This window comes from Mus musculus, chromosome 18, assembly GCF_000001635.26.
Source record: "Mus musculus strain C57BL/6J chromosome 18, GRCm38.p6 C57BL/6J".
In the NCBI taxonomy this organism is placed as follows: domain Eukaryota; kingdom Metazoa; phylum Chordata; class Mammalia; order Rodentia; family Muridae; genus Mus; species Mus musculus.
The window spans coordinates 57,675,530-57,700,024 of record NC_000084.6 but is presented as its reverse complement, the minus strand read 5'-3'; the positions used below and the strand labels follow the sequence as shown (position 1 = coordinate 57,700,024).

The 24,495-nt window shown below is 40.8% G+C and overlaps 1 protein-coding gene across 5 annotated transcripts in view; it reads right to left on the bottom strand.

Moving 5' to 3' along the window:
* Ccdc192 (coiled-coil domain containing 192) overlaps positions 1-24,495 on the bottom strand; it is a 197,326-nt gene that overhangs the window by 31,043 nt on the left and 141,788 nt on the right. For 2 of the 5 annotated variants that reach the window (XM_030250625.1, XM_030250624.1), the window contains exon 8: positions 20,849-21,115. The exons of the other annotated variants lie outside the window; for them this stretch is intronic. Coding sequence is in view for 1 of the 2 variants with exons in the window: in XM_030250624.1 (XP_030106484.1) it covers positions 21,099-21,115 (17 nt within the window). In the remaining variant the exon portion in view is untranslated. Of the gene's footprint in view, positions 1-20,848; positions 21,116-24,495 lie in introns of those variants that run through there. 5 annotated transcript variants of the gene reach the window in all.

The following is a 24,495-nucleotide window of genomic DNA, read 5'->3' as shown; positions in this document are numbered from 1 at the left end:
TAGGCAATTGTTTTAAATGTAAGATATTTGGAGGTGAAAGCAATTTTCCTAACAAAAATGACGGACTTTACACAACTCTGCAGATCTGCATTCGTGGCTACCAATGATAGAAAACCAAAATTATCAAGAGATGTTCAAACCTGTTTACTATGTGAGGATTTCCTACATATATACGATTTATGTTGAGCATGCCCACCCCTTACTACCTTACCCCTCTCCTCCTGTACCCCTCTCTATTAACATCTCCCTCTCAAGTTCATGTTTTTCTTCTTAAAAACCAAACCTAGTATCTGATATGTGCACAACTGTGGTGTCATCCACTTGCACATGGCAACCTGCCAGCGGCCATACCCTTGAAGAAAACTGACTCCCTACCTGCTCAGAAGCTGTCAATAGCTCCTTGGCTAGATATGGGGGTCTTGTGAGTCCCTCTTCCATCCATGCTGGGGTTTTGACTGTAATGATTTCTCATGGGTCTTGTGCACTCAATGACAGCCATTGTGACTTTTGGGTGGTCCTCTCATGTACAGAAGAACACACGACTGCAGAAGTCCCCTTGGTCCTCTGGCTGTTACATACTTCTGCCCCCGTCCAGGATGTTCCCTGATCTCTGGGTATAGGGAGTGTGTGATAAAGATGTCATTCCATGGTTACTGATTTTTCAGTATGAGTTGCAATGTCCTATAATAAAATTTAGGCCTATTGAGAAGAAGACATAGGTTAATAAGAGTGACAAAGTAATTACTCTTGGGGGTTGGGTGTTGAACCAAACATATGAGACATGCTAAACATGTCCTTCCCCATAGCCATGTAATTGGAAGTGGTAGAATTAGAAAGTAGTTTTTATGTCACATGTAATACATTATATCCTTAATCTCCTAGGATAGACATATCTTGATCATGCTTACTAATAAGGACTGAGTAAGTTAGTTTCTGCCAACAAATACACCTAGAAACTTCTGTGACACAAACATCAAAATGTAGTTTCCCTCATGCAGATCCAGAGATCCTCCAGGCAGGTTCCTTCTAACTAGCCATGAAATTCTACGCTACCCTCTGTCTCACTGAGAGCCTTCCAGTTTGCCTGGACAGGAAAGACAGAGAACCAGAAGGTGACATGGAAGCTGTCATCCTCTCAGCCTGTAGACTAACCCATGCCACTTAAGCTCACAGCCCATGGGCCAGGGAAGATCTCATCACCCTTTATCACTGTACAGAAGATGGGAAGGCACATGGTACATATATTCAGTAGTCACTGGGACAAAATGAAATGCCTCAGCCTGCGCATTCCCCATGGTCTGAAATGACCATAGTCAGGTCATATTAGGACATAGGAAGGCTCAGACATAACTTCCTGCTATAACAATGTATGATAGACCACTGCTTACAGAACACACATTTCATTCCTTATCACTGCATAGTCCAAAGGTCTACCATGAGTCTCAGGAGGCTCCAACTCAAGAGATGCCAGGTGTCCTGGTTAATTTTTGTCAGCTTCATATAATTAGAATGCTCTGGGAAGAGGAACCCCAATTGAGAAAATGCCTCTATCAGATCGGCCTGGAGGCGAGTCTGGAGGGCATTTTCTTGATTAATGATTGATGTGGGCAGTCCCAGCTCTCTTGGTGGGTGTTGTCACTCTTCAGCAGGTGGTTCTGAGTAGTATAAGGAAGCAGGATGGGCCTGTCTAGGAGAGGGAGCCAGTAAGGACTGCTCCTCTAGATTCCCTGTCTCCTTGTTGAGTTCCAGCCCTAAGTTCCTTTCCTGACGTACCATAAGCAACACAATGAAATAAATCCTTTCTCCCTAGTTGCTTGTGATTGTGGTGACCATGGCAACCACAGAAACCAAACTAAGACACCAGAGCTGCACACTTTGGGAAGAGTTAGGAGAGTCTGCTCCTTGCCCTTTCCATTTTCCAGATGGTACACATTCCTTGGCATCCAATTCCCTCTCCCTACCTCCCAAGTCACTAAGAGTCCATCTTTAAAACCCTTGCTCACTCCCTTCTGACCACAGCCTGGCATTGGTCTCTGCTTTAGAGAGCTCATATGTGCACACCTACCTGACATAATTCACTGACATCTCCCATCTTGAGATCTGTAACTTGAACCAAATCTCTAAAATCTCTTTTGTCATATAAGGTTCACAAACTGCAGAGTTCAGAATGAGGACCTACGTCTGTCGGTCTGTCTGCCTCTCCTCCACACCCCCTCCCCCTGTGTGTGGGGTGTGGGTGTGTGATCCATTTGTAAGAGTCACTTTTTGTCATGATGAAATTTACTTACGTTTAACTTTTTCATATAACTTATTTTTATTTTATGCATATGAATGTTTTGTCTGTATGTATGTCTGTATGAGGGATACCCTGGAACTGGAATTAACAGGCAGTTCTGTGCTGCCATGTAGGTGCTGGGAATTGAACCTGGGTCCTCTGAAAGAGTAGACAGTGCTCTTAACTGCTAAGCCATCTCTCCAGCCCCTACTTTCATTTCACATTAATATGGATACCTAACTGCTGCCACACAGAAGACAGCCAGCCATGGGTCACTTCATCCCCCCTCAAAGCTGTGTGCATGGCTGAGAGCTTGCCTGAGGAGGTCAACATGAGCACATCTTTTGGTTTTCACTGCCATCTAAGATGCACACAGATGGGAGCTATGTGAAAACAGGGTGATGATCAAGTAAGGGCTGAAGAGACCTTAGTAAGTTATTTGAAGGTGGGTAGTAAGTCTGCTCCTTCTTTCCTTCCTTCCTTCCTTCCTTCCTTCCTTCCTTCCTTCCTTCTCTCTCTCTTCCCTTCCTTCTCTCTCTCTCCCCTCCCTCCCTTCTTTCCTTATTTCTCTTTCCTCTTTCTTCTTTCTTTCTCCTTTCTTTCTTTCTTTCTTTCTTTCTTTCTTCCTTCCTTCCTTCCTTCCTTCCTTCCTTCCTTCTCTCTCTCTTCCCTTCCTTCTCTCTCTCTCCCCTCCCTCCCTTCTTTCCTTATTTCTCTTTCCTCTTTCTTCTTTCTTTCTCCTTTCTTTCTTTCTTTCTTTCTTTCTTTCTTTCTTTCTTTCTTTCTTTCTTTCTTCCTTCCTTCCTTCCTTCCTTCCTTCCTTCCTTCCTTTTCCATTCATTCTTGTTTTTGTTGTTTTGTTTTAAACAAGCATTTCACGAGTGTCAGGGCGCAGATCCAAGAACGGAACACCATTTTGTAGCTTCCGGCTGTGATGTTATCCCTAAATCACTCAGTTATTGTTGTTAAAAGAAAGGTTGACATTCCTCAGCAACCATTCCTTTACACACACAGTTTTTTCGTCCTGTTTGGGATGCCCAGGCATGGACACTCATTGAAATGTAGAAGATCTTATGAAAACAGAAGAATATAAAATGTGGTGTTTTGATTAGAAACATGTGCATGTGTAAACGTGCGTCTAAGGAACACTAAGACACAAGAGCCATCATGTTGCTAGGATAATAAAATCATGGATAATTTTTATCTTGTTAGAATTAAGGTGAATGTTAGAATTGATGACATTCTTTTTCAGTTTTCTTTTTTTTTTTGGTAGCGCTTCTCTTTTGGTTGCTGAGACAAGTTCTTAGGCTGACCTGTAGCTTGTTCTCATTCTCAGAGACTTCCCACTGCCGGGACAATCGTCATGTGCCACCACACTTGGCTCTTGCAAATGTTCCTTAAACTATGTTCTGATTATGCACTTAGGCACGCTCATTCACCTCCTGACCTTTGCTTCCTGAGTCGGGACCATCATGGACCCAAGAGATATCTGTCTAATTTCCCATCTTAAACTCCCTCATGACCTCAGAGGAGGTTACATAAAGTTATTAGTGTTGAACTCCCTGCTCCAGCCATAAGGCATAGAGACCCACTCTTGCCCAGCTTTGCTGACAGCTCTGTAATTAGAAGGGCCACGGCTTTCTTCAGCTTCCATGAGGCTCTGGTCATCCCTTTTGGAGTCCCTAGATTTCTACCTTACATTTTGTTCTAACCAAAGGTGATGAAAATCAAGAATTTTCTAAAAACAAGCCTGATCCCCCCCCCCACACACACACACACACACACACTCCAGAGTAGTCCTTATCACATTTCCCAGAAGGCTCTTGACTAGGGGTTAAGAACGCATGATTAGTAGTCAACTCTTCCATTCAGGCCCTGTCCCAGGGAGGCTGCTCCAGGGCTCTAGTCATCCTGCAGCATGCTTTAAGATAGCCCCATGTGACTGGTTCTTCTTGGTTGTCAAAGAAACCCACATGCTACTAGGAGCCATGGGAAAAGAAGATACCCTTAGTAATGTGCAGAGATTCCACTCTGACTCCTCCAATATTCTTGCTTATTACTACACCAGATACATTTTCATCATAATAATACAAGGCTGCCAATTAATCTCTCTGTGTGGTGTAGTAAGTAAACTGACTACTTCTGGAATGTGAGGTTTGTCTGGGAAAGGTTTAATCTCCAGCACCAGCAAACAAGCCAACACACACACACACACACACACACACACACACACACACACACAACCCAACAGCAAAACAATCAAACACGACTGTTAGAAAGTGGTACAAGATAGGCCATAAATATCGTTCCAAATAGGAAGGATAAATAGGAAGCCAGAAAATTGAGGCTATAGTTGGTGAGATGTGGCCGAGTCAGACAGGACTGGTTTCAGTAGCTTCAGGATGCTGAGGTTTGAGATGAACCATCAAAAATGTGTGGAATGAAACCAGACAAATGGCTGGGAGCAGGCTGGTGTGGAGCACAGTGGGAGCGTCATGCCAGAGGTTACAAACTTCCTCTAGGCTTTCTCTGACGATGCAGTATGCGATGTTCTCCATTATTTCAGTCCTTTGGGAATTAATTATTATCATTCATTCATTCATTCATTCATTTATTTTGGTTTTTTGAGTCAGGGTTTTTCTGTATAGCCCTGACTGTTCTGGGACTAGCTCTATAGACCAGGTTGACCTTGAACTCACAGAGACCCACCTGCCACTGACTCCTGAGTGCTGGGATTAAACACTTTTAATTAAACATTGCCTGACTTGCTTAGTTTTATTTTTAATTATGCTTGCTCCTCCTTACAGCCACATGATGGACTCTACCGCTATTTTTTCTACCTTTGTACATATGTTTAGAATTCTAAATCAATCAAATTCAATAAGAACTTGAATATAGTTTTACAAAGTTTGTATCACCTCACATTTTTTTTCTCAAGAACAAAGCCTTTATTAATCAGTAATAAGAAGCAGAAATGAGAGACAGGAGATAGGTTTGTCAATAGCCTGCTAAGCACTCCTTCATTCCCTGACCGGTATCTACTCAGAATAATTTGGTCGGTGATTTGTTAGAGATGTCTTTCCATGACACTGCCTGAATGAGCAATGCCACCATTTAATAAAACAGATCACTATTTCTGGGAATACATTACTAAATCAACATGGAATGATTTTTATTACCCAGGTGATAAAACTATCCATGAAAACAGGGAATTTATCTTTTTTGGCTACTATATGCTGATACTCAGTTATGTGAAATTTATGAAATTCTTTACTGTTTGATTGTGTGTGTATATATATATACATATATATATATTACACACACATATATATACATATTTATATACATATATATATATATAAATTGAGCACAGAGAAATGTCTCAGCATTTAGGAACACTTACTATTCTTAAACAGGGCCTGTGTTCAGTTCCCAGTGCCCACATGAAAGCTCACAACCATCCACAGGTACTTATGTGATTCACATACATTCGTGGAGGCAAAACACTCATGCGCATATAAAGTAAATCCAAAAAACCAAGAATAGAAAAGTGAAGTGACAGCTTTAAACATTTTCAACAACACAGCTCTTTCTTTTGAGGCCAGCTGCTTCTCTCCCATCGTCTGTCCCTTGTCAGAAGAGGGGCTGTTTGGTAAGTTGTGACGCATCGGAAGATATCAATTCAATTCCACACAGTATCTCTCTAGTAAAACATTTTGATAAAAATCCCAATAAAAAGAAAAGTTGCTAGACACCCTGTCCTCAGTACAAAGCCACCCATTTCCATCCATGAAAATGTGGCTAAGAAATGGCTTTTTAACTTGCGGGTACACTTGTGAATGTCACAGCATTTAACGTGCTTTCCCATATTGATGTTTCCTTCTAATCTGCGTTGAGCATCTGTTGGCCTGAGAAGTAACGGAATTTATTACAAAGGAAACACCAACAGGCTATACTCGGCTCCTGACCTTCAAAACTGACTTATAAAGCAAACCACATGTGGCCGGTGGTATTTTCCAAAGATGGCTACGGCAGGGCATCCCATCCCACATGTTCTTCTGAAATGAGCTTGCCACACCCCATGAGAAGACTCCATGAGAGGACTCCATTCCTCTCCCTTAGACTCTGCACTGGTCTCAGCCACTTTCTGGTAACTAATACACAACCAATCACAAGTGCATCTGGTGCTGGGGTGAGTGGAAACTTGTGGCCTCTATCCCTAAAAGGAACAGACCCCTCCTGGAAAGGGAGCTCTTGGGGTGAAGAGAGTTTTCACACTATTTTTCAATAAAACTGTATAATGGGCTTCCAGTTTTAGAGCGATAGCAAGACTGAGGCATAGTATTAGGATCAATACAGCTGCGGGTTCAGATGGCAGGTTTTTTGTTTCTTTCTATTCTATACTCTTTCTCCTAAAAACCGAATACAGTAAAAATGCTACCTATGGATGCAGGTAGTTTTGAAGCTGACTGGGTTAGATCTCTCTGGGGATCTTAAGGCACTGCTTAAGTGTCAGTTTAAATACCAACGAGGGGCCATCCTCAGAGGGACCTGATTTCCCACGCAGAATTCAGAGCCCAGGCCTCTTTGATACGCCTAAGCACCAGCTATACATCCAGGGTTTATCCAGGCAAGGATGTGAAGATGCGTGCGCAGGTTTTGATGAGGATGCCTCATAATTCTGTGAGCGCTGGAACGGTGATGCTGCTCTGACAAGGTCGAAGGTCAGGACCGGAGCTTTAAACCGAGCCTCTGCAAACCAGCAAGTGAGGGGCTGCAGGATGCTTGGGCATATCCTACTCTCACCCATTTATTCCATTATTTTTGGTTGATACTTGTGATAGTTGTTGTTGTTGTTTTTCCTGTTTGGAGCTGGTGAGTAAAAGGCAATGTTTACCTTAAGTTCAGGAACAAGCTGCCTGGTTATCGCCATTGAACTCTTATGAGTAAGCCAGTCTCTGTGTTGTCCCATAAGCCCTCCCAATGTTTTCTCTTCGTTGCGTTTGTTGCCTGAACAGTCAGCAGCCTTGGGGGCCAGAGCTCTGCTTCCCTTTGAAAGACACCAATCCTTCCGCTGTTTTTCTTGAACATCTCTGTTTAGAGCAGAGGGTCTCAACCTGTGGGTCACGCCCCCTTTGAGGTTGCCTATCAGTTGCATATGATTCATAACAGTGGCAAAATTACAGCTATGAAGTAGTAATGAAATAATTTTGTGGTTGGGAGGGTCCACTACAACATTAAGGGTCTCAGCATTAGGAAGGCTGAGAACCACTGGTTCAGCATGCCTTGTTTTGGTTCTCTTTCTGGATTCAACCTCTGCATATTGGTTGGGTGGTTGGCTGTGTTGTTGTTTTATTGGAAGTAAATTTACTGGCTCCCGTCACGCAATAAAAAGCAAAATAAAGACCTCATTCCCAAATTTTATTCCACGGTTTAAAATTAGCTTCCTATAAAACTTAAAACTGAATTTCCAAATGAGTCTGTATTTCATTTCTTCTTCCCAAACATCTGGCTGACTCTAATAAACGCACAGTTTAGCTGTTAGCCCTGCCTTGCGGTTCAGAACAGGCTCTAGAGAGAAAGCAAACTCGAGATCAGGAACCCTATGTGACATCGGCCCTCATTAGATAGGACCTACATGCCTCAGATCCGCAAAGATCACTGAGGTAGCTCACAGGTCCACTCTAAAGTCAAAGTTGCTGCAGAGTTCTCCTAGAAGCACTCTATCGGACATGACCTCCGCTCTTCCCTACCTCCTTAGCAGGAGTCACTCTGGGACAACCTAGGCTGCAGCAAGCAACACAGAGCAGGAGCTGGCTCCCCACTTAGGGTCTGCCCCTTCCATATCTTGGCATTTTATATTTCTTGGTGTACTGTGTTCCTGCCAATGCCTCCCTCCTTTTACCTGTGAACCAGCAGGGATCACTATTGCTCAGCGAGGCATGCTTTCAGGGTTATTTTTCCTTTTCTTTAGTTACTGTACCTGCAAACAAGATTTCTATTATTCAGGAACTCTGAATCAAGTAACTAAATAAGCTCTTCTCCTCTAGTAACTAATATTTGGACCATGCTACGGTCTCTTGTGGGCCATTAACATCTCCTCTGGTGTGTTTTAAAGCTATCCAATTCCTAAGTTCTTGTGTTAATCATGAAGCGGAGTATAGTTCTTTCAAACCGTCACTGCTGGAGCAACCATAATGCCCAGCCTCTCATTTGATACTGGGGACAAGCGTACTGAATGAAACCCTGCCCAGTAATTACTCCTGGAGCACATTGATATACGTTCTACCATTACTAACATTATTTTTGAAATAAAATACACAAGAAGCTGGAAAGTTCCTAAATCATTTTTACTTTTTCCAATGACTTCTTTTCTTTCAAAAGCAACTCTTAAAATAGCATATCCAGTCTAAAACAAAAGTTTGGAAAAAAAAAACAATAAAACTTTTAAGGACTAACTTTTACAAAGAAAAATGAAAATACAATGTAGCTATTTTTATAAAATTATATAATGCCATTGGTCCTTAAACTTCTCTTTACATTGAATAATATATATTAAAAAAAATCTTCCCAGGTCTTTCTTCTCCTGAGAAGCCTGACTAGTTAAGTGCATCCACACTCAGAAACCATAAACACTTAACCCGAGAGCCTAACACATTCCAAACTGTCTTCCTGGAAATCCAACTCAAGTGTCTTACTGAAGGATCTGTTATTTTAAATTTATTTATTTTTCCTAATGTGTTAGTTTTGTCAGTTTCAATATGGATTAATTATGGATAGATGCAAAATCTTTCCTGTAATGAATATATATTTTGTTGTTGGTTGTACTTTTAGTTTTGAACTGAATATAGACTTTGTTTTTAACCTTTAAAATAGTGTTAAATGAAATAAGCCAGGGTGCGTTTGGATATGATAAAGTATATGCAATCCTTTTTTTATATTTTGTCACAGGTGAGGGATCTACTGTAAGTATATCCATTTTGCTTTGGGGTTATAATAAGGTCTAGAAAGGGGGAAGATAAAAAACTTGTATGAAGACACGTTTGAGCGAAGAAACACAGCACATTTTTCTGAAGATTGAAGCTAATTTTTGATGGATTCATCATCATAAAGTAGACTCGTGAAGGAATTTGTTTTTCAAGTTAAAGAAGATAACCAAGATCCAGAGTCTGGGGCAGGCATCCTCAAGCAGCTGTTTCACCAGGGTCCAGACTCTGGACCCTATGCGGTGGCTCCATTTAAGTTTCCATCCTTTGGATTACAGCAGTCATATCTTTCACTGTGGATAAATTTTGTTTAGTGAAGCAGAATTGCAAGGCACAGAAGTCCAAGGGAAGTACTCGGGAGCACAATCAGGAAGGTCGACTTCTCGGACAGGGAAGGGAACAGAGTAGCCGAGCTAAGGTCTGGATTTACCAGTACCGAGGAGACAAGAGCAGTTGTGTTCTCTGGTGGGGAAGTCATCCTTACTTAAAAAAAAAAAATCAAATCCCCAAACAGGGGTTATATCTGGTATTGGAATTCTGACCCAGCTTACCTCTCCCCAAACTAGGTTGAATCCACTAGTACTGAAAATAAATAAATTAGCAAGTGTATATGTATACACAGTATACAGACAATTTCTCTGTAAGAACACACATGGTATGCATACATTGATAAGTAGATATTAGCCTAGAAGTTCGGAATACCCAAGATACAATTCACAGACCACCTGAAGCTCAAGAAGGAGGAAGACCAAAGTGTGGATGCTGCAGTCTTTCTTAGAAAGAGAATAAAATACTCACGGAGGAAACACGGGGATAGTATGGAGTAGAGACTGAAGGAAAGACCATCCAGAGACTGCTCCACCTAGGGATCCATCCATACAGTGGCCAAACCTGGACGCTATTGTGGATGCCAACAAGTGCTTGCTGACAGAAGCCTGATATGGCTGTCTCCTGAGAGGCTCTGCCAGTCCCTGACAAATACAGAGGTGGATGTTTGCAGCCAACCATCGGACTGAGCATGGGGTCTCCAATGGAGGAGTTAAAGAAAGGACTGAAGGAGCTGAAGGGATTTGCAACCCATAGGAAGAACAACAATATCAACCAACCAGACCCCTTAGAGCTCTCAGGAACTAAACCACCAACCAAAGAGTACACATGGAGGCTCCCATGGCTCCAGCCGCATATGTAGCAGAGGATGGCCTTGTTGGACATCAATGGGAGGAGAGGCCCTTGGTCCTGGAAAGGCTCCATGCTCCAGTGTAGGGGAATGCCAGGGTGAGGAGGCAGGAGTAGGTGAGTGGGTGAGCACCCTCATAGAAGCAGGGGGTGGGAAGACAGAATATGGGGTTTCCAGAGGGGAAACCAGGAAAGGGGGTAACATTTGAAATGTAAAGAAATAAAATATCCGTTAAAAAATTGGAAAAACTTGAATAAAATAATTTTGTGTTTTTTACTCATATATGACAATCTATTGTCTTCTAATACCAGCACTCAGGAAGATTAAGTGCACAAGGCCAAGTCTTTTATATAATAAGTTGAAAGACAGCCTTAGCCATGTCTATACTGAGATCTTCTCAAAAAATAAAGCAATTAAAAATTATATAAAAGTGGGTATGCATGAGGCCATGAGTTTGGTCCCCAATATGGGAAGAAATCCAAATACATTCGTGTTTCTGATAGTTACTCTTCTTTCAAGAGTGTTTCTGGTGCCTGTATCATGGTGCACAGCTGTGATCCCAGCACTTGGACGATGACTGGGGGAGGACCAGGTGTTCTAGGGCCTGGAAGGCTCTCCCAGCTTAAGAGTAAAAACAAAGAGGAGGAGGAGAAAGAGGAAAAGGAAGAGGAGGAGGGCGACAACGACGATGACAACGAAAGAAAATAAATGTCTTTAACCTAAGATCAAACCAGGCAACTACTTATGGGTAATATTTTATCTGAGGTGGTTCTACTTTTTACCTAATTATTCATTTGTTTTATCTCTTGCTCTAGGCTATATCTGATTACTCATTTCAGAGCATAACTAAGGAAGGATGAGCATCCAAGGCTTTCTGAAATGGAAAATGGAGTAGCTGAGTTCTGGAGCTAGCCTCAGTCTTTTAGTCTGACTGAGTATAGGGTTTATTTTCTGTAAAATGTGGATTATATAAGAAAGCACCATGCAGGTGAGGATATGAGTGGCCCTGGTCTCTGGATCACCCCAGGGAGAGATGGGAGAAGACAATTGAACAGGATTTTTGCAGCGAATGGCCAGTGTTCTGAGATAACCAAAGGTCGTCAGGCAAGGATTCAAATCCCAGGCCACAAGCTCATCTGACTTTCCAAGGAAAGCTGGAAATCTTACTGGTAATGGAAAGTCAATGAACTGCTAAGTCGTGGAAACCATTGAAAATTATCCAACATACAGCACAGCCCCGTAGACAGTAGTGTTGAAGAATACTACAAAACACTTCAGTTGGCAGCATTCAAACCACGAACTGAGTTTGGTCTTTTTAAGACTTTTAAAAAATTTTTTTTTTCACTATAAAACTGTGTACTCCTTCCAACCTTTGAGCCACCAGGAAAGAACTCAAATTATAGTGAGAAGACACTAATCATGGAGCATTCTGGACTATCTTAAGAGAGTTTGTGGTAGAGTGATCAAACTGGAACTTAGATGTAAGAACATAGATTGTCTATCCAGCCTCAATAAATCTCGGCCAGTGATTATGTCTGTGTACCTGAATTATAATTAAATACCATTAAAATATAAGGGGAATAACATTGCTTGTGATTCACTCCAATCTATCCCTGGGGCTGGAGATCAAACTCAGGGCTTTCAACATGTGTGGCAGTATGACTGAGTTCACTAAGTGCATTGTAAGCGAAATGGTGTGTGTTTTCATGCCATATATCAGTGCAATAGCTAACTAGAATAAATAAATATTATTTTTAAATTTTTCTCAGCCTTTCACATATTGTAAACATATTAGTAATCTTCCTTTACTTTTCTGCTGGATTTCATGTCATGTTTAAATGTTTGGATATTATACCCTGTCCTTTGGGTAGACAAATCCAATTGAGATTTTGTTCAATTAAAAAAAAAGCCATTATGATTTATAAACTCTAATTTGACATGCATGTATATAAAATTGGTATCCATACATGGTCAAGTATAAAAGATTTTCTTCCAAAAGATTCTGTTTACTAGTGGTTTTCTGACTTATTAGATTTCTGCCCCTTTGGTTGAGCTATCTTTTGCTATGTTACTGTTCTGGAAAAATTAGAAAGTTCCACTTGGCATTTTATATAATACTGACTCACTTGGTATTTCTAGATTATTAAAGGCCTACGTATTTATAGACGAGTACAATGATCCCTCCCCTCATCCCCGTTCTCAGAAGAGGCCTACGGGCAGAAAATTTAAGATGTGGGAGGGTGCCCTTGGACTGAAGCGGGGTGTCTTTGTACTGCCGCTAATCTCAGGACTTCAGGCAACCAGACCCGGCGTTTGCTGATTCCCTGTGTGTCAGACGATTATGTACATTGCTCTTAATCTACCAACCACCCCATGAAGTAGCGATTTTAAGTCTCATTCATCAGGTAAGGAAACAGGCTGAGCTATGTTGTTGGTGACTGAACTTAACTTGTGTAATCCATACGTTCTGCATTGCTTCCCAATGCAGCAGAGCAGAGGGATGGCTTGCTGGTCCTTCGTGGTCACATCTGCAAACCTCAGGAGGTGGATGAGGAGATTAAGAAGGTCTGTTCGACTTCTGATGGCCTTTGCTGATTGTTTGCTGGCTTTCTCATACGCAGCACATGACTCATTCTTGGGCGAAACCCTCTTTGGATGTTTTTAGATACTTCTGATCCTGGCTGGGGTTTTGAAACAGGATGTTGACAGATATACTTAATATTAATCTTGTCTCCTGAGGTACTTGAGCCCTTGCCAATTCTTTGTCACTTCAAACAATGGACAGCATTATTTTCTCTGTCCTTTTCTGTGCACACGGATCTACTCTGCACTATTTCCCTTCCTAACCCCGAGGTATGTTTTTATATTTAGTAAAATTCTTGCCTATACAATGATGTAGACTTCAGAATGTTCAATTTAAACCCATAATTGCTTAGGCTCTCCTTAAAACACCATGTAAAACACAGACATATTGAAGAAGAAAAGAACTGGGCTCACCATGAGGTGGATGTCAGAAGACCGCACTATTAGAAACCAAATGAATTATAAAACAATTTTGAGTACTAATTTCAATTTTAATAACACCTTTAATGATCATGCAAAAATAATAATGTTTTCTTTAGAAGCAGATTGGTTGAAACAGGCTGCCTTTATACACAGTATGTAGTTGAAGATGACCTCACACTTCTTTTTTTAAAAGAATTCTTTATGTATGTGAGTACACTGTAGCTGTCTTCAGACACACCAGAAGAGGATGTCAGATCCCATGACAGATAGTTGTGAGACACCATCTGGTTGCTGGGAATTGAACTCAGGACCTCTGAAAGAGCAGTCAGTGCTCTTAACCACTGAGCCATCTCTCCAGCCTGACCTCACACTTTTTGAACTGACCCTTCTGCTTCCACCTCCTCAGTGTGAGGATTACAGATGTTCATGCACCTTCATGCTTCGTTTTGTCCATGCTAGGGATTGGTCCCAGGGCCTCATGTATGCTAAGCAGATGTTCTATCAATAGAGCTACATTCCAGTGTCCAGTAAGTGATTTATTTAATAACATTTTTTTCTACAGCTATTGCTCATAATTACCCCAACACCCTTCTCCACCTAAATTAAATGTACAATTCTCTATATCCACTCCCTTTCTATACATATGTCTCAACACACTTAATTCCAAATCCATCACTTAAGAATAATTCTTCAAGAATGTTCTCCCATCTAATGTGTAATGACATTAGCCATGGTTGATTGTGCCTGGGAGATATTTTTCTTTAGCCTTCCCCATGTCATTACGCCAATCTGTGGCTTCTTCCTTCCTTCCTTCCTTCCTTCCTTCCTTCCTTTCTTTCTTTCTTTCTTTCTTTCTTTCTTTCTCTTATTTTCTTCTCTTCTTCTTCTTCTTTTTCTCTTTCTCCTTTCTCCTTCTCCTTCTCCTTCCTCCTCCTCCTTCTTCCTCCTGCTCCTTCTCCTCCTTCTCTTCTTTTTCCTCTTTCTTTCTTTCTTTCTTTCTTTCTTTCTTTCTTTCTTTCTTTCTCTTCTCCTTCTCCTTCTCCTTCTCCTCTTCTCCTTCTCCTCTTCTCCTTCTCCTCTTCTCCTTCTCCTCCTCTTCTCCTTCTCCTCCTCTTCTCCTTCTCCTCCTCTTCTCCTTCTCCTCCTCTTCTCCTTCTCCTCCTCTTCTCCTTCTCCTCCTCTTCTCCTTCTCCTCCTCTTCCCCCGTTCCCCCCTTCCCCCCTTCTCCTCCCCTTCCCCCTTCCCCTCCCCTTCCCCCCTTCCCCCCTTCCCCCCTTCCCCCCTTCCCCTTCCCCTTCCCCTTCCCCTTCTTCTTCCCCTTCCCCTTCCTCTTCTTTCTCTTCCTCTTCCTCTTCCTCTTCTTCCTCCTTGGCAGGATCAAAGAAAGTTGTATTAAGGTTTCAGTCTGTTTCTTCCTCCTTCCTTCTTCTTCCTCCTCCTCTTCATCCTTCTTCTTCTTCTTCTTCTTCTTCTTCCTCTTCCTCTTCCTCTTCCTCTTCCTCTTCCTCCTCCTCCTCCTCCTCCTCTTCCTCCTCCTTCCTCTTCTTCCTCCTTGGCAGGATCAAAGAAAGTTGTATTAAGGTTTCGGTCTGTTTCTTCCTCCTTCTTCCTTCTTCTTCCTTCCTTCCTTCCTTCCTTCCTTCCTTCCTTCCTTCCTTTCCTCCTCCTCCTCCTCCTCCTCCTCCTCCTCCTCCTCCTCCTCCTCCTCTTCTTCTTCTTCTTCTTCTTCTTCTTCTTCTCTTTCTTTCTCCTTCTCCTTCTTTCTCCTTCTCCTTCTTCTTCTTTTCTTCTTCTTCTTTTCCAAATAGAGGGTATAAAATGTAAAGCCAAGTGTTCAAATGAAATCTTTGACAAACTGGTGATAATTTCATTTGCAGTCTGTTTATTTATTGATTTACACAGATTATTAAAGCCGGGACCTTGCATATGATAAATATGATATTTTATTTTGATTTTCTACTGCTGTGACAAACACTATGACCTCAAGCAACTTGGAAAGGAAAGAATTTATGTCATCTTACAACTCCCAGTTCACACACCGTCAGAGTGAAGTCAGGGCAGGAACTGAAGGTAGGACTCTGGAGGCAGTAGCTGAAGCAGAGGCCGTGGAAAAATGCTGCTGCTGCTGTTGTTGCTGCTGCTGCTGCTGCTGCTGCTGTCGTTGTTGTTGTTGTTGCTGCTGCTGCTGGTGTTGATGATGATGATACTAGCTTCTCCCCAGGGCTTGCTCAGCCTGCTTGCTTTATAACTCAGGACCACCTGCCCTGAGGTGGCACCATCCACAGGGAACTGGACCCACCCATACCAATCATTAATCAAGAAAATGATTTACTTATGACATTGAATTAAAAGTCATGCTAATGAAACATGGAACCCGAAAGTATAAATATTGGCATGTCCTGCCTCTCCAGCCATATTTGAATTTTACTGATGTGCATACATTATATATAGCACTAAGCTTCATAGAGACAATTTATTTCAAGTATATTATGTACTTTGACTTCATTTACCTGTCTCTATTCCCATCTTATTCCCCTCTCAGTTCTTTCCTCCTCCACCTCTAGTCTTTTTCTTTTCCCTGTCTCACTTTATAAATCAATAAAGAATTCCATGGCCTGTAAATAAAGTGTGACCTCTTTTTATGTCTGGACTATTTTTCTTAGTATGACCATCCCTGGTTTCCACCCATTTCTTAAAAAATGGCCTGATTTCATTCTTCATAGCTGAATAAAATAAATATATATCAATATATTTATGTATGCATGTATTATATAGCTCCTATTTTGCTACCCATCTGTTGAGGGACACCTACGTTGATCCTGTAACTTAGTCATTGTGAGTAGTACTGTACTAAACATGGTATGTAAATGGCACAGAGGTAATGCTGACTTACAGTCCCTTGGGTGAATATTCAGAAGTGCTATAGCTTGTTCTTATGGCAATTCTAAATTTTTTATTTTGAAAAACAAAACACTAATTTCCATAGTGTCTAGTCCAATTCTGTTTTCTCTAACAATGCCTAATGGTCCTTCTTTTCCTGTATGCTTCTTAAGCATTTGTTATTTCTATTTTCCTAATGATGTCTGTTCTGAATGGAGTGAGATAAAATCCCAATGTGGTTTCAATTTGCATTTGCTTGGTGCCTAAGGATATTGAGCATTTTTCACATTTATTAGTCATTTGTAATTCATTTATCCAGTACTGGCTATTTATTTATTTCATTAACCTCTTTATTGACTGAACTGGGTTGGTTTCTTTTTTGTTTTTGTTTTGTTTTGTTTTTTGTAGTTTAGTTATTTGAATTTCTTGTATATTTTGGATATTAATCTTCTGTCAGACGTAAAGCTAGCAAAGGTTTTCTCCCATTCTGTAGCCTGTCTCTCACTAGTTTGCCTTGCTTGGCAGCCTATTAATTTTATGCAATTCCACTTGTCAGTTCTCCTATTATTTCATGAGCTACAGAAGTCCTCAGAGATTCTTTGCTTAAGTCTAGACCTTGAGATTCTTTGCTTATAAAGTGCCCTACAAGTCTCACTTCAGGTATCATGTTGAAGTCTTCAAAATCTCTATTTTGAATGGCTTTTTCTGTACAGGGTGAGAGATGGGCGTCTGGTTTCATTGTTCTCCATGTAGATATGCAGGTTCCCAGCACCATGTGAGGCAAGGGACCCTCTTTCATCTAACGTATGGTTTTGAAATCTCTGGGCAAAGTCAGACACTTGCACTTGCGTTGGTTTACTTCTGACTCTATCTTCCTTCTTCTGTTTCATTTGTCTACACCTCTGCTTTGTTCCAGTCATATATATTTATTTATTCTTTTACTATATCTCGGTTCACCTGAATTTAGGAATGATAATATCCCCAGTAATGTGTAATGCGGTTTGTTTGTTTGTGCTTCAGGGTTGTTCTGACTCTTTGGGATCTTTTGTGCTTCTATGTTTATTTCAGGATTTCTTTTCCTGTTTTATTTATTGTTATAATATTGTTTATGTTGTGTAGATCACTTCTGGTAAGTACAGCCAGTGTCTGCCACTGCATAAGAACGGGTGGCCTGGCCATCTCATGCTATCTTTCATTTCTTTCTTCAGTGTTTAAAAGTCTTCATTGCATATCTTTTGCCTCCCAGATCTCTCTTATTCCTGAGTATTTTATTATGTTTTTGAAACTATTTTTTGAGTTGATTAGTTTATTGAATTTTTTTTCTTAGTGTGGTCATTATTAGTATATAAAAAAGTTATTGATGTTTGTATGTTGGTTTTGCGACCCTGATACTTTAGTAAAAGTACTTATAAGTCTAATCATTTTCTGTTGAAGTCTTTGGCATACGGTCATGTATCTGCAAATGGGGATAATCTCTTTTTCTGTGAATATTATTCCCTTTTCATTTCTTCCTTGTGTCTTACTGCTCTATTGATTGGTCAAGAGTGGATAAAGAGCTCATTCCTGATTGCAGTGAGGACGCTTTGATTTTCCCCCAGTTGGTGTAATCTTGGCTATAAATTTGTCATAGAAAGCCTCTATTGGTTAAGGTATGTTCCTTCAAGTTCCTAGTTTCTTCAGGGCATATGTCTTGAGGCTGTTAGCCTATCAAAAGTCTCTTCTGCATCTATTGAGGTAAGTATGTTATTTCCATCCAGAGGACTATTAATTTGATATATTACATTTTGATTTGCATTTGTTAAGCCAACCTTATAACCCAGGAATAAAGCCCACTTAGTTCTGCATTTGATCTTAGCCAAAAGACCGAGAAGCAATGCCCACTTAGTTCTGATGAGTGACTGTTTTGATGTATCAGAGGATTTTGTTTGGAAATACTATATTGAGAATTTTTATATCCATGTTCATCAAAAAGACTGATTTATAATTTCGTTTTTTTCATTGTGCTCTTGTCTGGCTTTGATATTGGTGTAAAACTTGCTTTTAAAAACTGGTATACCGGACAGTGGTGGTGCATGCCTTTAATTGCAGCACTTGGGAGGCAGAGGCAGGGAGATTTCTGAGTTCGAGGCCAGCCTGGTCTACAGAGTGAGTTCCAGGACAGCCAGGGCTACACAGAGAAACCCTGTCTCGAAAAACCAAAAACCAAAAACCAAAAAAAACAAAAAAAAAAACAAAAAAAAAAAACCAAAAAAACCCAAAACAAAACAAAAAACCTGGTATAGGGAAGATGTCATCCCTTTCTATCTTGCGGAATAGTTTGAGTAGCATTGTCGTTAAACTTTTACGTTTCTGAGAGAATTCAGCTGCAAATTTATCTGGACCCAGACATTTTCTTTTAAACTTGGGAAACCTTTCATCATTGTCTCTTGTTGCTTGTTGCAGATGTATTTCAGATGTTTATATCCTCTTGACTTGATCTTGTAAGTCGTATGTGTGTAGAGATATAACTATTTCTTTGAGATTTTATAATTGTTTAGAACAAAAATTTTCAAAGCATGTTCTAGTAACCTCATTTGATTGGTAGCTATGACAGTATCTCCCCTTTCATTTTGAATTTTATTAATTCGGGTCTTTTTCTTTTCTTTACTTTGGCTAAGGGTTTGTTAATGTTGCTTATCCTTTCAAAGAGTTGAGTTTGTTTTAGTAATTTTTTTGTTGTTCTTTTTATTTCCATTTATAAATATCTGATGTTTGTTTATCTCTTTTCCATTTCCTGATTTTGAGGTTGGCTTGTTCTTGTGTTTCTAAGATGTAAGGAGATCTTAATTATGGTTCTATTTTTGTGACAAAACGCCAGGACCAAGGAAACTTATAAAAGGAAGCATTTAATTGGTGGCTTGCTCATAGTTTCAGTCAAAAACTATCACACTAGGGAGCATAGTATCAGGCTGGCAGGGTGCTAGAGCAGTAGCTGAGAGCTCACATCTGTTCTAAGAGCAGGAGGCAGAGAGAAGCAAGACTGGGCCTGCTGTGGACTTTGAAACATCAAAGTGAACCCCAAGTGACCCAGCTCCTCCAGCAAGGCCACACCTCCTAACACTTCCAAAATGGCTAATCAACTAGGGACCAAGCACTCAAATATATGATGAGCCTATACGGGCTATTCTCATTCAAAACACAACAATCTGGGGAAACATTAAGTTATTTATTTAAAATTTCTCTACTTTTAAAATAAACACATTTATAGTCAAACTTTCCTCTTAGAATTGCTTTCATTGTATCTCACACATCCTGGTACATTGTACTCATCAAAAAAAATGTGGAGGGAAATTTAAAAATTCCCAGAGTCAAGTGAAACCCCAAAGTGAAACCTCTGTGTCTTTAGCTTGAAATTATTTTACCCCTTTTATACCTAGGACCCATAATTTTTTCCTTCAATGGAGTCTCATATTCTTCTATGTTCCGTTTGTACTTTCTTAATTCAACCTTGCCTTTAAGCACCGATATACTAGTTTCCACCTAATTCATTCTCATTGATGGGCTTTTCCATGGCGCTTACCTTCTATTTTGAAACACTGAGCATTTCGTCCACGTATATAGTGTGTACTTATATAATCTAGGCCGAATTCCCTTCCCCTCCAAATGCCTGTTTATGTTCCGTACCATGTTTCCCACTCAACCTTATGTGCTCTTTAGTGTTGGACCATTTACGGGAGCATGGCGATCCTCCAATGTCCCATATCCTGAAGAAACCTGACTCTTAGCCCCTCAGGAGCCATTGGTATCTCCTCAGCTACAGGTGGGACTTTATCTCCCAGCTCCATGCTGGGATTTGTCAGCTTTTATCTTGTGCAGAGCTTACAAGCACCATCACAACTTCTGTGAGTTCCTGTGTGCAATCCCCCTGCTGTTTCTGGGAAGGACTCTTTCCTGTAGTCTTGACTCTAATGCTCTGCTTCCTCTTCCAAGACTATCCTTGAACCTGGGAAAGAAGGGTGATGTAGATGTCCCATATGAGACTGTTCACCCTACAATCTCTTATTGTCTACATGTTGACCAGTTGTAGGTCTCTGTGTTAAACACCATCTGTTGCAATATATATATATATATAAACAAACAAACAAACCATAAAGTCACTTTTAAAAACACCTCTTTTAACTTCAATACAGTTGGGAAGTAAATGAAGATACATGGCATGACTGTGTGTACTAAGATATTTCTTGCTGAGAGAATGAATGTAAAGGTGAATAGTAGAATCAGACTACAGTTAGAAATATAGTGACGGGTCAGGGCAGAATAAAGCAAACAGAAGGCAGAAGCAGTGGCAACAAGGGGAAAAATATAAGGTAGCTTTGCTTAAAGGTAGAATGCAGAGAGGAAAGAGACAAAGACAATTTAAAACAATTCCCATACACAAGTGGCCGAAGCAGAGAGACCTGAAATTCCAGCTCCCAACTCTGAAATTTTTTTTTTTTTTTTGGAAAATTCCTTAGAAAGAAAAACAAGATAAATAAAGAAACAGAACACAGTTGGACAACATAGGTTTACTAAACTGACATAGTGGGTAGCAAAAAAAGGCAAGTATAAAAGTAAAGAGAGAGGTGGGTGAAGAGTTTGTGCGTGGCTCACGCCCGTGGTGCTGATGCTGCCCTCATCCTTGGGTGGTTTTTATGGATGAGCTGCAGGTGCAAGTTCTATCTCTGGGTGGTCCTTTCAGGTTCACGACCTGCAGGTGGAGCCTTCTCTGCATCTTCTTCTTCAGATCATTGATTGCTCAGGTCAGATGCCCTCCTGAATGAACACAGTGTGACTCTGACTTATAGGTGTCCCCCTCTGTCTAAAGATATCCTGACGGTCAAATTTTAGAGCATCTTTCCCAAGATACTCTGGATTCTCAGAGCATGTTGTTCAGGGAGGAGATTTGACCCCAAGCAGTTGGTTCAGCAAAGTTCTTTTAAAATTGCCTTTATGCCACTCTGGAGTGTCTCCTGTCTGTCTGTCTGAATGTGCAGCTGCCATGTATAGCTTTTGTACCCTCTCTCTTGTATCTGTTATTGGATCCAACCCATGGGATAGATGTATATTTAGAGGGCATTTTTATACTGTGTCTATTTAGGAAAATAGGCGTGGTAGATCCACCCCTGAGGTCCATGGGCTTCTCAGTCATGTTTTCTTATTCAGATTTACAGTGCTAGGCATGTCTTCCCTGGTGTGGAGCTGTCTTTAAATTTCACTAGAGAGTGTTTGGTTAATCCCACAGCATTCACACCATCATTACACCACAACCATAGCTTGCCAGATCAATCATTATTGTAGCACACATTATCGTAGGTCTTTGTCTTAAGTCATAGTTCCAACCCTCTTTAGCTAAACTCCTGACTTGGAGGGAAGGACTCCACAGGTGGGCCAACCACTCTGACGTGGATTCCAAACTCCCTGCTCTGCTCTGCAAACTTTACTGTTCTTTTTTGCTGCTGGAATTAAACTTGCTCCCCTCTCCCATACTTTGTGGGATCTTGGGATTGTGCACCTCAACTACCTTTTCTTCCTTGGAGATTCTAGCAGTCAGTCCTTGGGTTCATCTTTCATCTTCTAGGGTCTTAATTCAGCCAGGCCCGCTGGCACATGCCTATAGTCTCAGCACCCAGAAGGCTGGGGTAGGAGGATCGGCAAGTCTGAGATTACATAGTGAAATTATATTTCAAAAACACCAAATAAAATTAAGTCATGTTTACTTGTATTTGAGATAGAGTTTCTTCAAATTATCTAGACTAACCTCAAATTCCTAGAATCAAATGATTCTGTCATCCCAGACTCCTGCAAAAAACAAAACTTAAGACTCCTGTGTTTACCAATCGTTGTACCTAGATGAATAAAATAAATTTTAAGAGAGTTTTGATTTTTGAACTAAAAGCTAATATCTTTTAAAAGTAACAAATGACGTTGGCATGGCTGCCTTTAGTCTCAGGACTCAGGAGGCAGAGGTAGGCAACTCTGAGTTTGATGCCAGCCTGGTCTACAAGGTAAGAAAGAGGCATACAGAGAAACTCTATCTCAAGAAAAAGAAAAAAGAGAAAATAATGAAAAAAGAAAAGAAAAAAGGCAAATGAACTTTTTAAAAATAAGTTCATTAATATATAAAGTAAAATAAAATATATACTATCTGATTGTGGCATACTTTCTTATGCACGTAAGATAAATGCACACTGGAAATTAGTTGGCTTTTAAAAGAAACTTACTTAGCAACTTGGTATAACAGCTCCTTACCACCTTTATAGCACCTAACATCCTGTGACTAACAGAGTAAAAAAACCTTGAAATCTTTCGACTTAGCAGATTACTAGCTTCACCAACACAAACGCTAACAGTGCCATGAGATAGCGTCTGAAACCTGTAGCTGAGATTTCTCCACTCTGCTGGAGCCCACTTCACCAATACTTCCACCAATGGACCCGAGGTTTGATTGTTGATGTTGTTATTGTTCTTAGTACAAAAACCTCATGAAATTGTCTCCATCTTGGAACAGGAAATTTGAAGTAGCCTAAACCTGTGTTCCTGGGCCATGGCCACTCATATTTGGCTTCAGAATTAACTTTCTCTTCTCCCCTTTGAGGCAAAAGCTATGTTTTTGGTCAATATTCCAACATGGAGGGGGATAGGCTCTGAGCCCTCACCTTTACATGAGGAACTATTGGCAGTCCATAGCTGATAGAGGAGTAGGAGTCAGGAGATTTTTAAGGGGTGGGTCCAGACTCTGGGAGGTAGATCATGCTCCAGTGAGTTGCCCCTCTCCCATGAGTCTTTGACCAGCATGGATTGAGTACGGTGAGTTATAAACAAGCAAAAAGGAGAACATAGAGTGGGGAGGAGTTATGGGGGAAAGGCAGCTGAGTTTGATAAAATACGCTGTATGAATCTATGAAATTCTTAAATAATTTTAAGTTATACATACATATGAACACACACACACACACACACACACACACACACACACACACACACACACACTGAAGTTCTTGTTTGCCTCTGAGAAATCAGGCATTCTTGCTTTCTTCTACCCATGGCACCTGTACACATTTTTCTACTACCTCTTGCATCCTTTTGGCTTCAGAAAATCACTTTTCTGAGTTGTCGTTGACAGTTTATAGCAATCCAAGTTCAGACTGTTGCTACAGAACCTTCCCTCATTTAGCTGACAGACTCCGTTTAAAATTATCTGGACTCTGGACAGGATTCCTCCCTCGTTCACTAGGAAGAGGGGTGGAAAATGCTGCCCCCAGAGTACATCTGGGCCATACTTTGTGGAGCTGACTCTTGACAGCTGGGCCCCAGTGGAGATGATGCAGCCTTGTGGCAGGACTTCCGGGTGGGCCTAGAAGGTTGCCTGCTCGACCAGACAGTGGTTTTGGGAAGATGGAAAACATTTGTGGATCGGAGTGAAGGGTTCATCTTCTGTTTCATTTTTCCTACCAGCATGGGGTAACACTTTCTGCGGACTCAGCTATACCCTAGGCAACCACTCACACATACCCTTCCTTGTCCTTTTTCTTATTATCCTCCTCTTCCTTCCTTTCTCCTCTCCTCTCCCCTCCTCTCCTCTCTTCTCCTCCCCTCCCTTCTTCTCCTCTTCCCTCTCCTCCCCTTTCCTCAGCCCCTGTCTTTCTTAAATTATTTCTGTACTGGTCCAGAGCCTTGCACATGCTAAGCAGGTACTCTACTAGTGAGCTATAGCCCAGCCTTATAGATCTTCTTTATTTCTTGATCTGTGTTCTGTGTGATTGCACTTGATTGAGGAAGCTGAATGTATAATAAGGTAGTATGATACAGATAATGCCTCTTTAAAAACCAACACTTCTTTCTAGACCAATATGTGTACACAAGGCTGTCAATACTCCATCCAAGAAGTGAATACAGAGCTCTCCCATTTGTCACATCAAATCAGGGTTTTTTTTTTCTTTTTATCTTTCTGTTTATCTATCTACTATCTATCTTTTTTGTATCTTTTATACACTTGAGTTGATGGGCCCTTTGTTCCTTCAAACATCTGCCTTTTTAAGACAATTTAGCCACATGATCAATGTGATTAATCTCCAACCTCAGCATCTTATCGAAAACATCAAGTCCCTCAAATAAAACCCAGAGGACATTCTTGGGTAGCAAAGAAGAGGGCA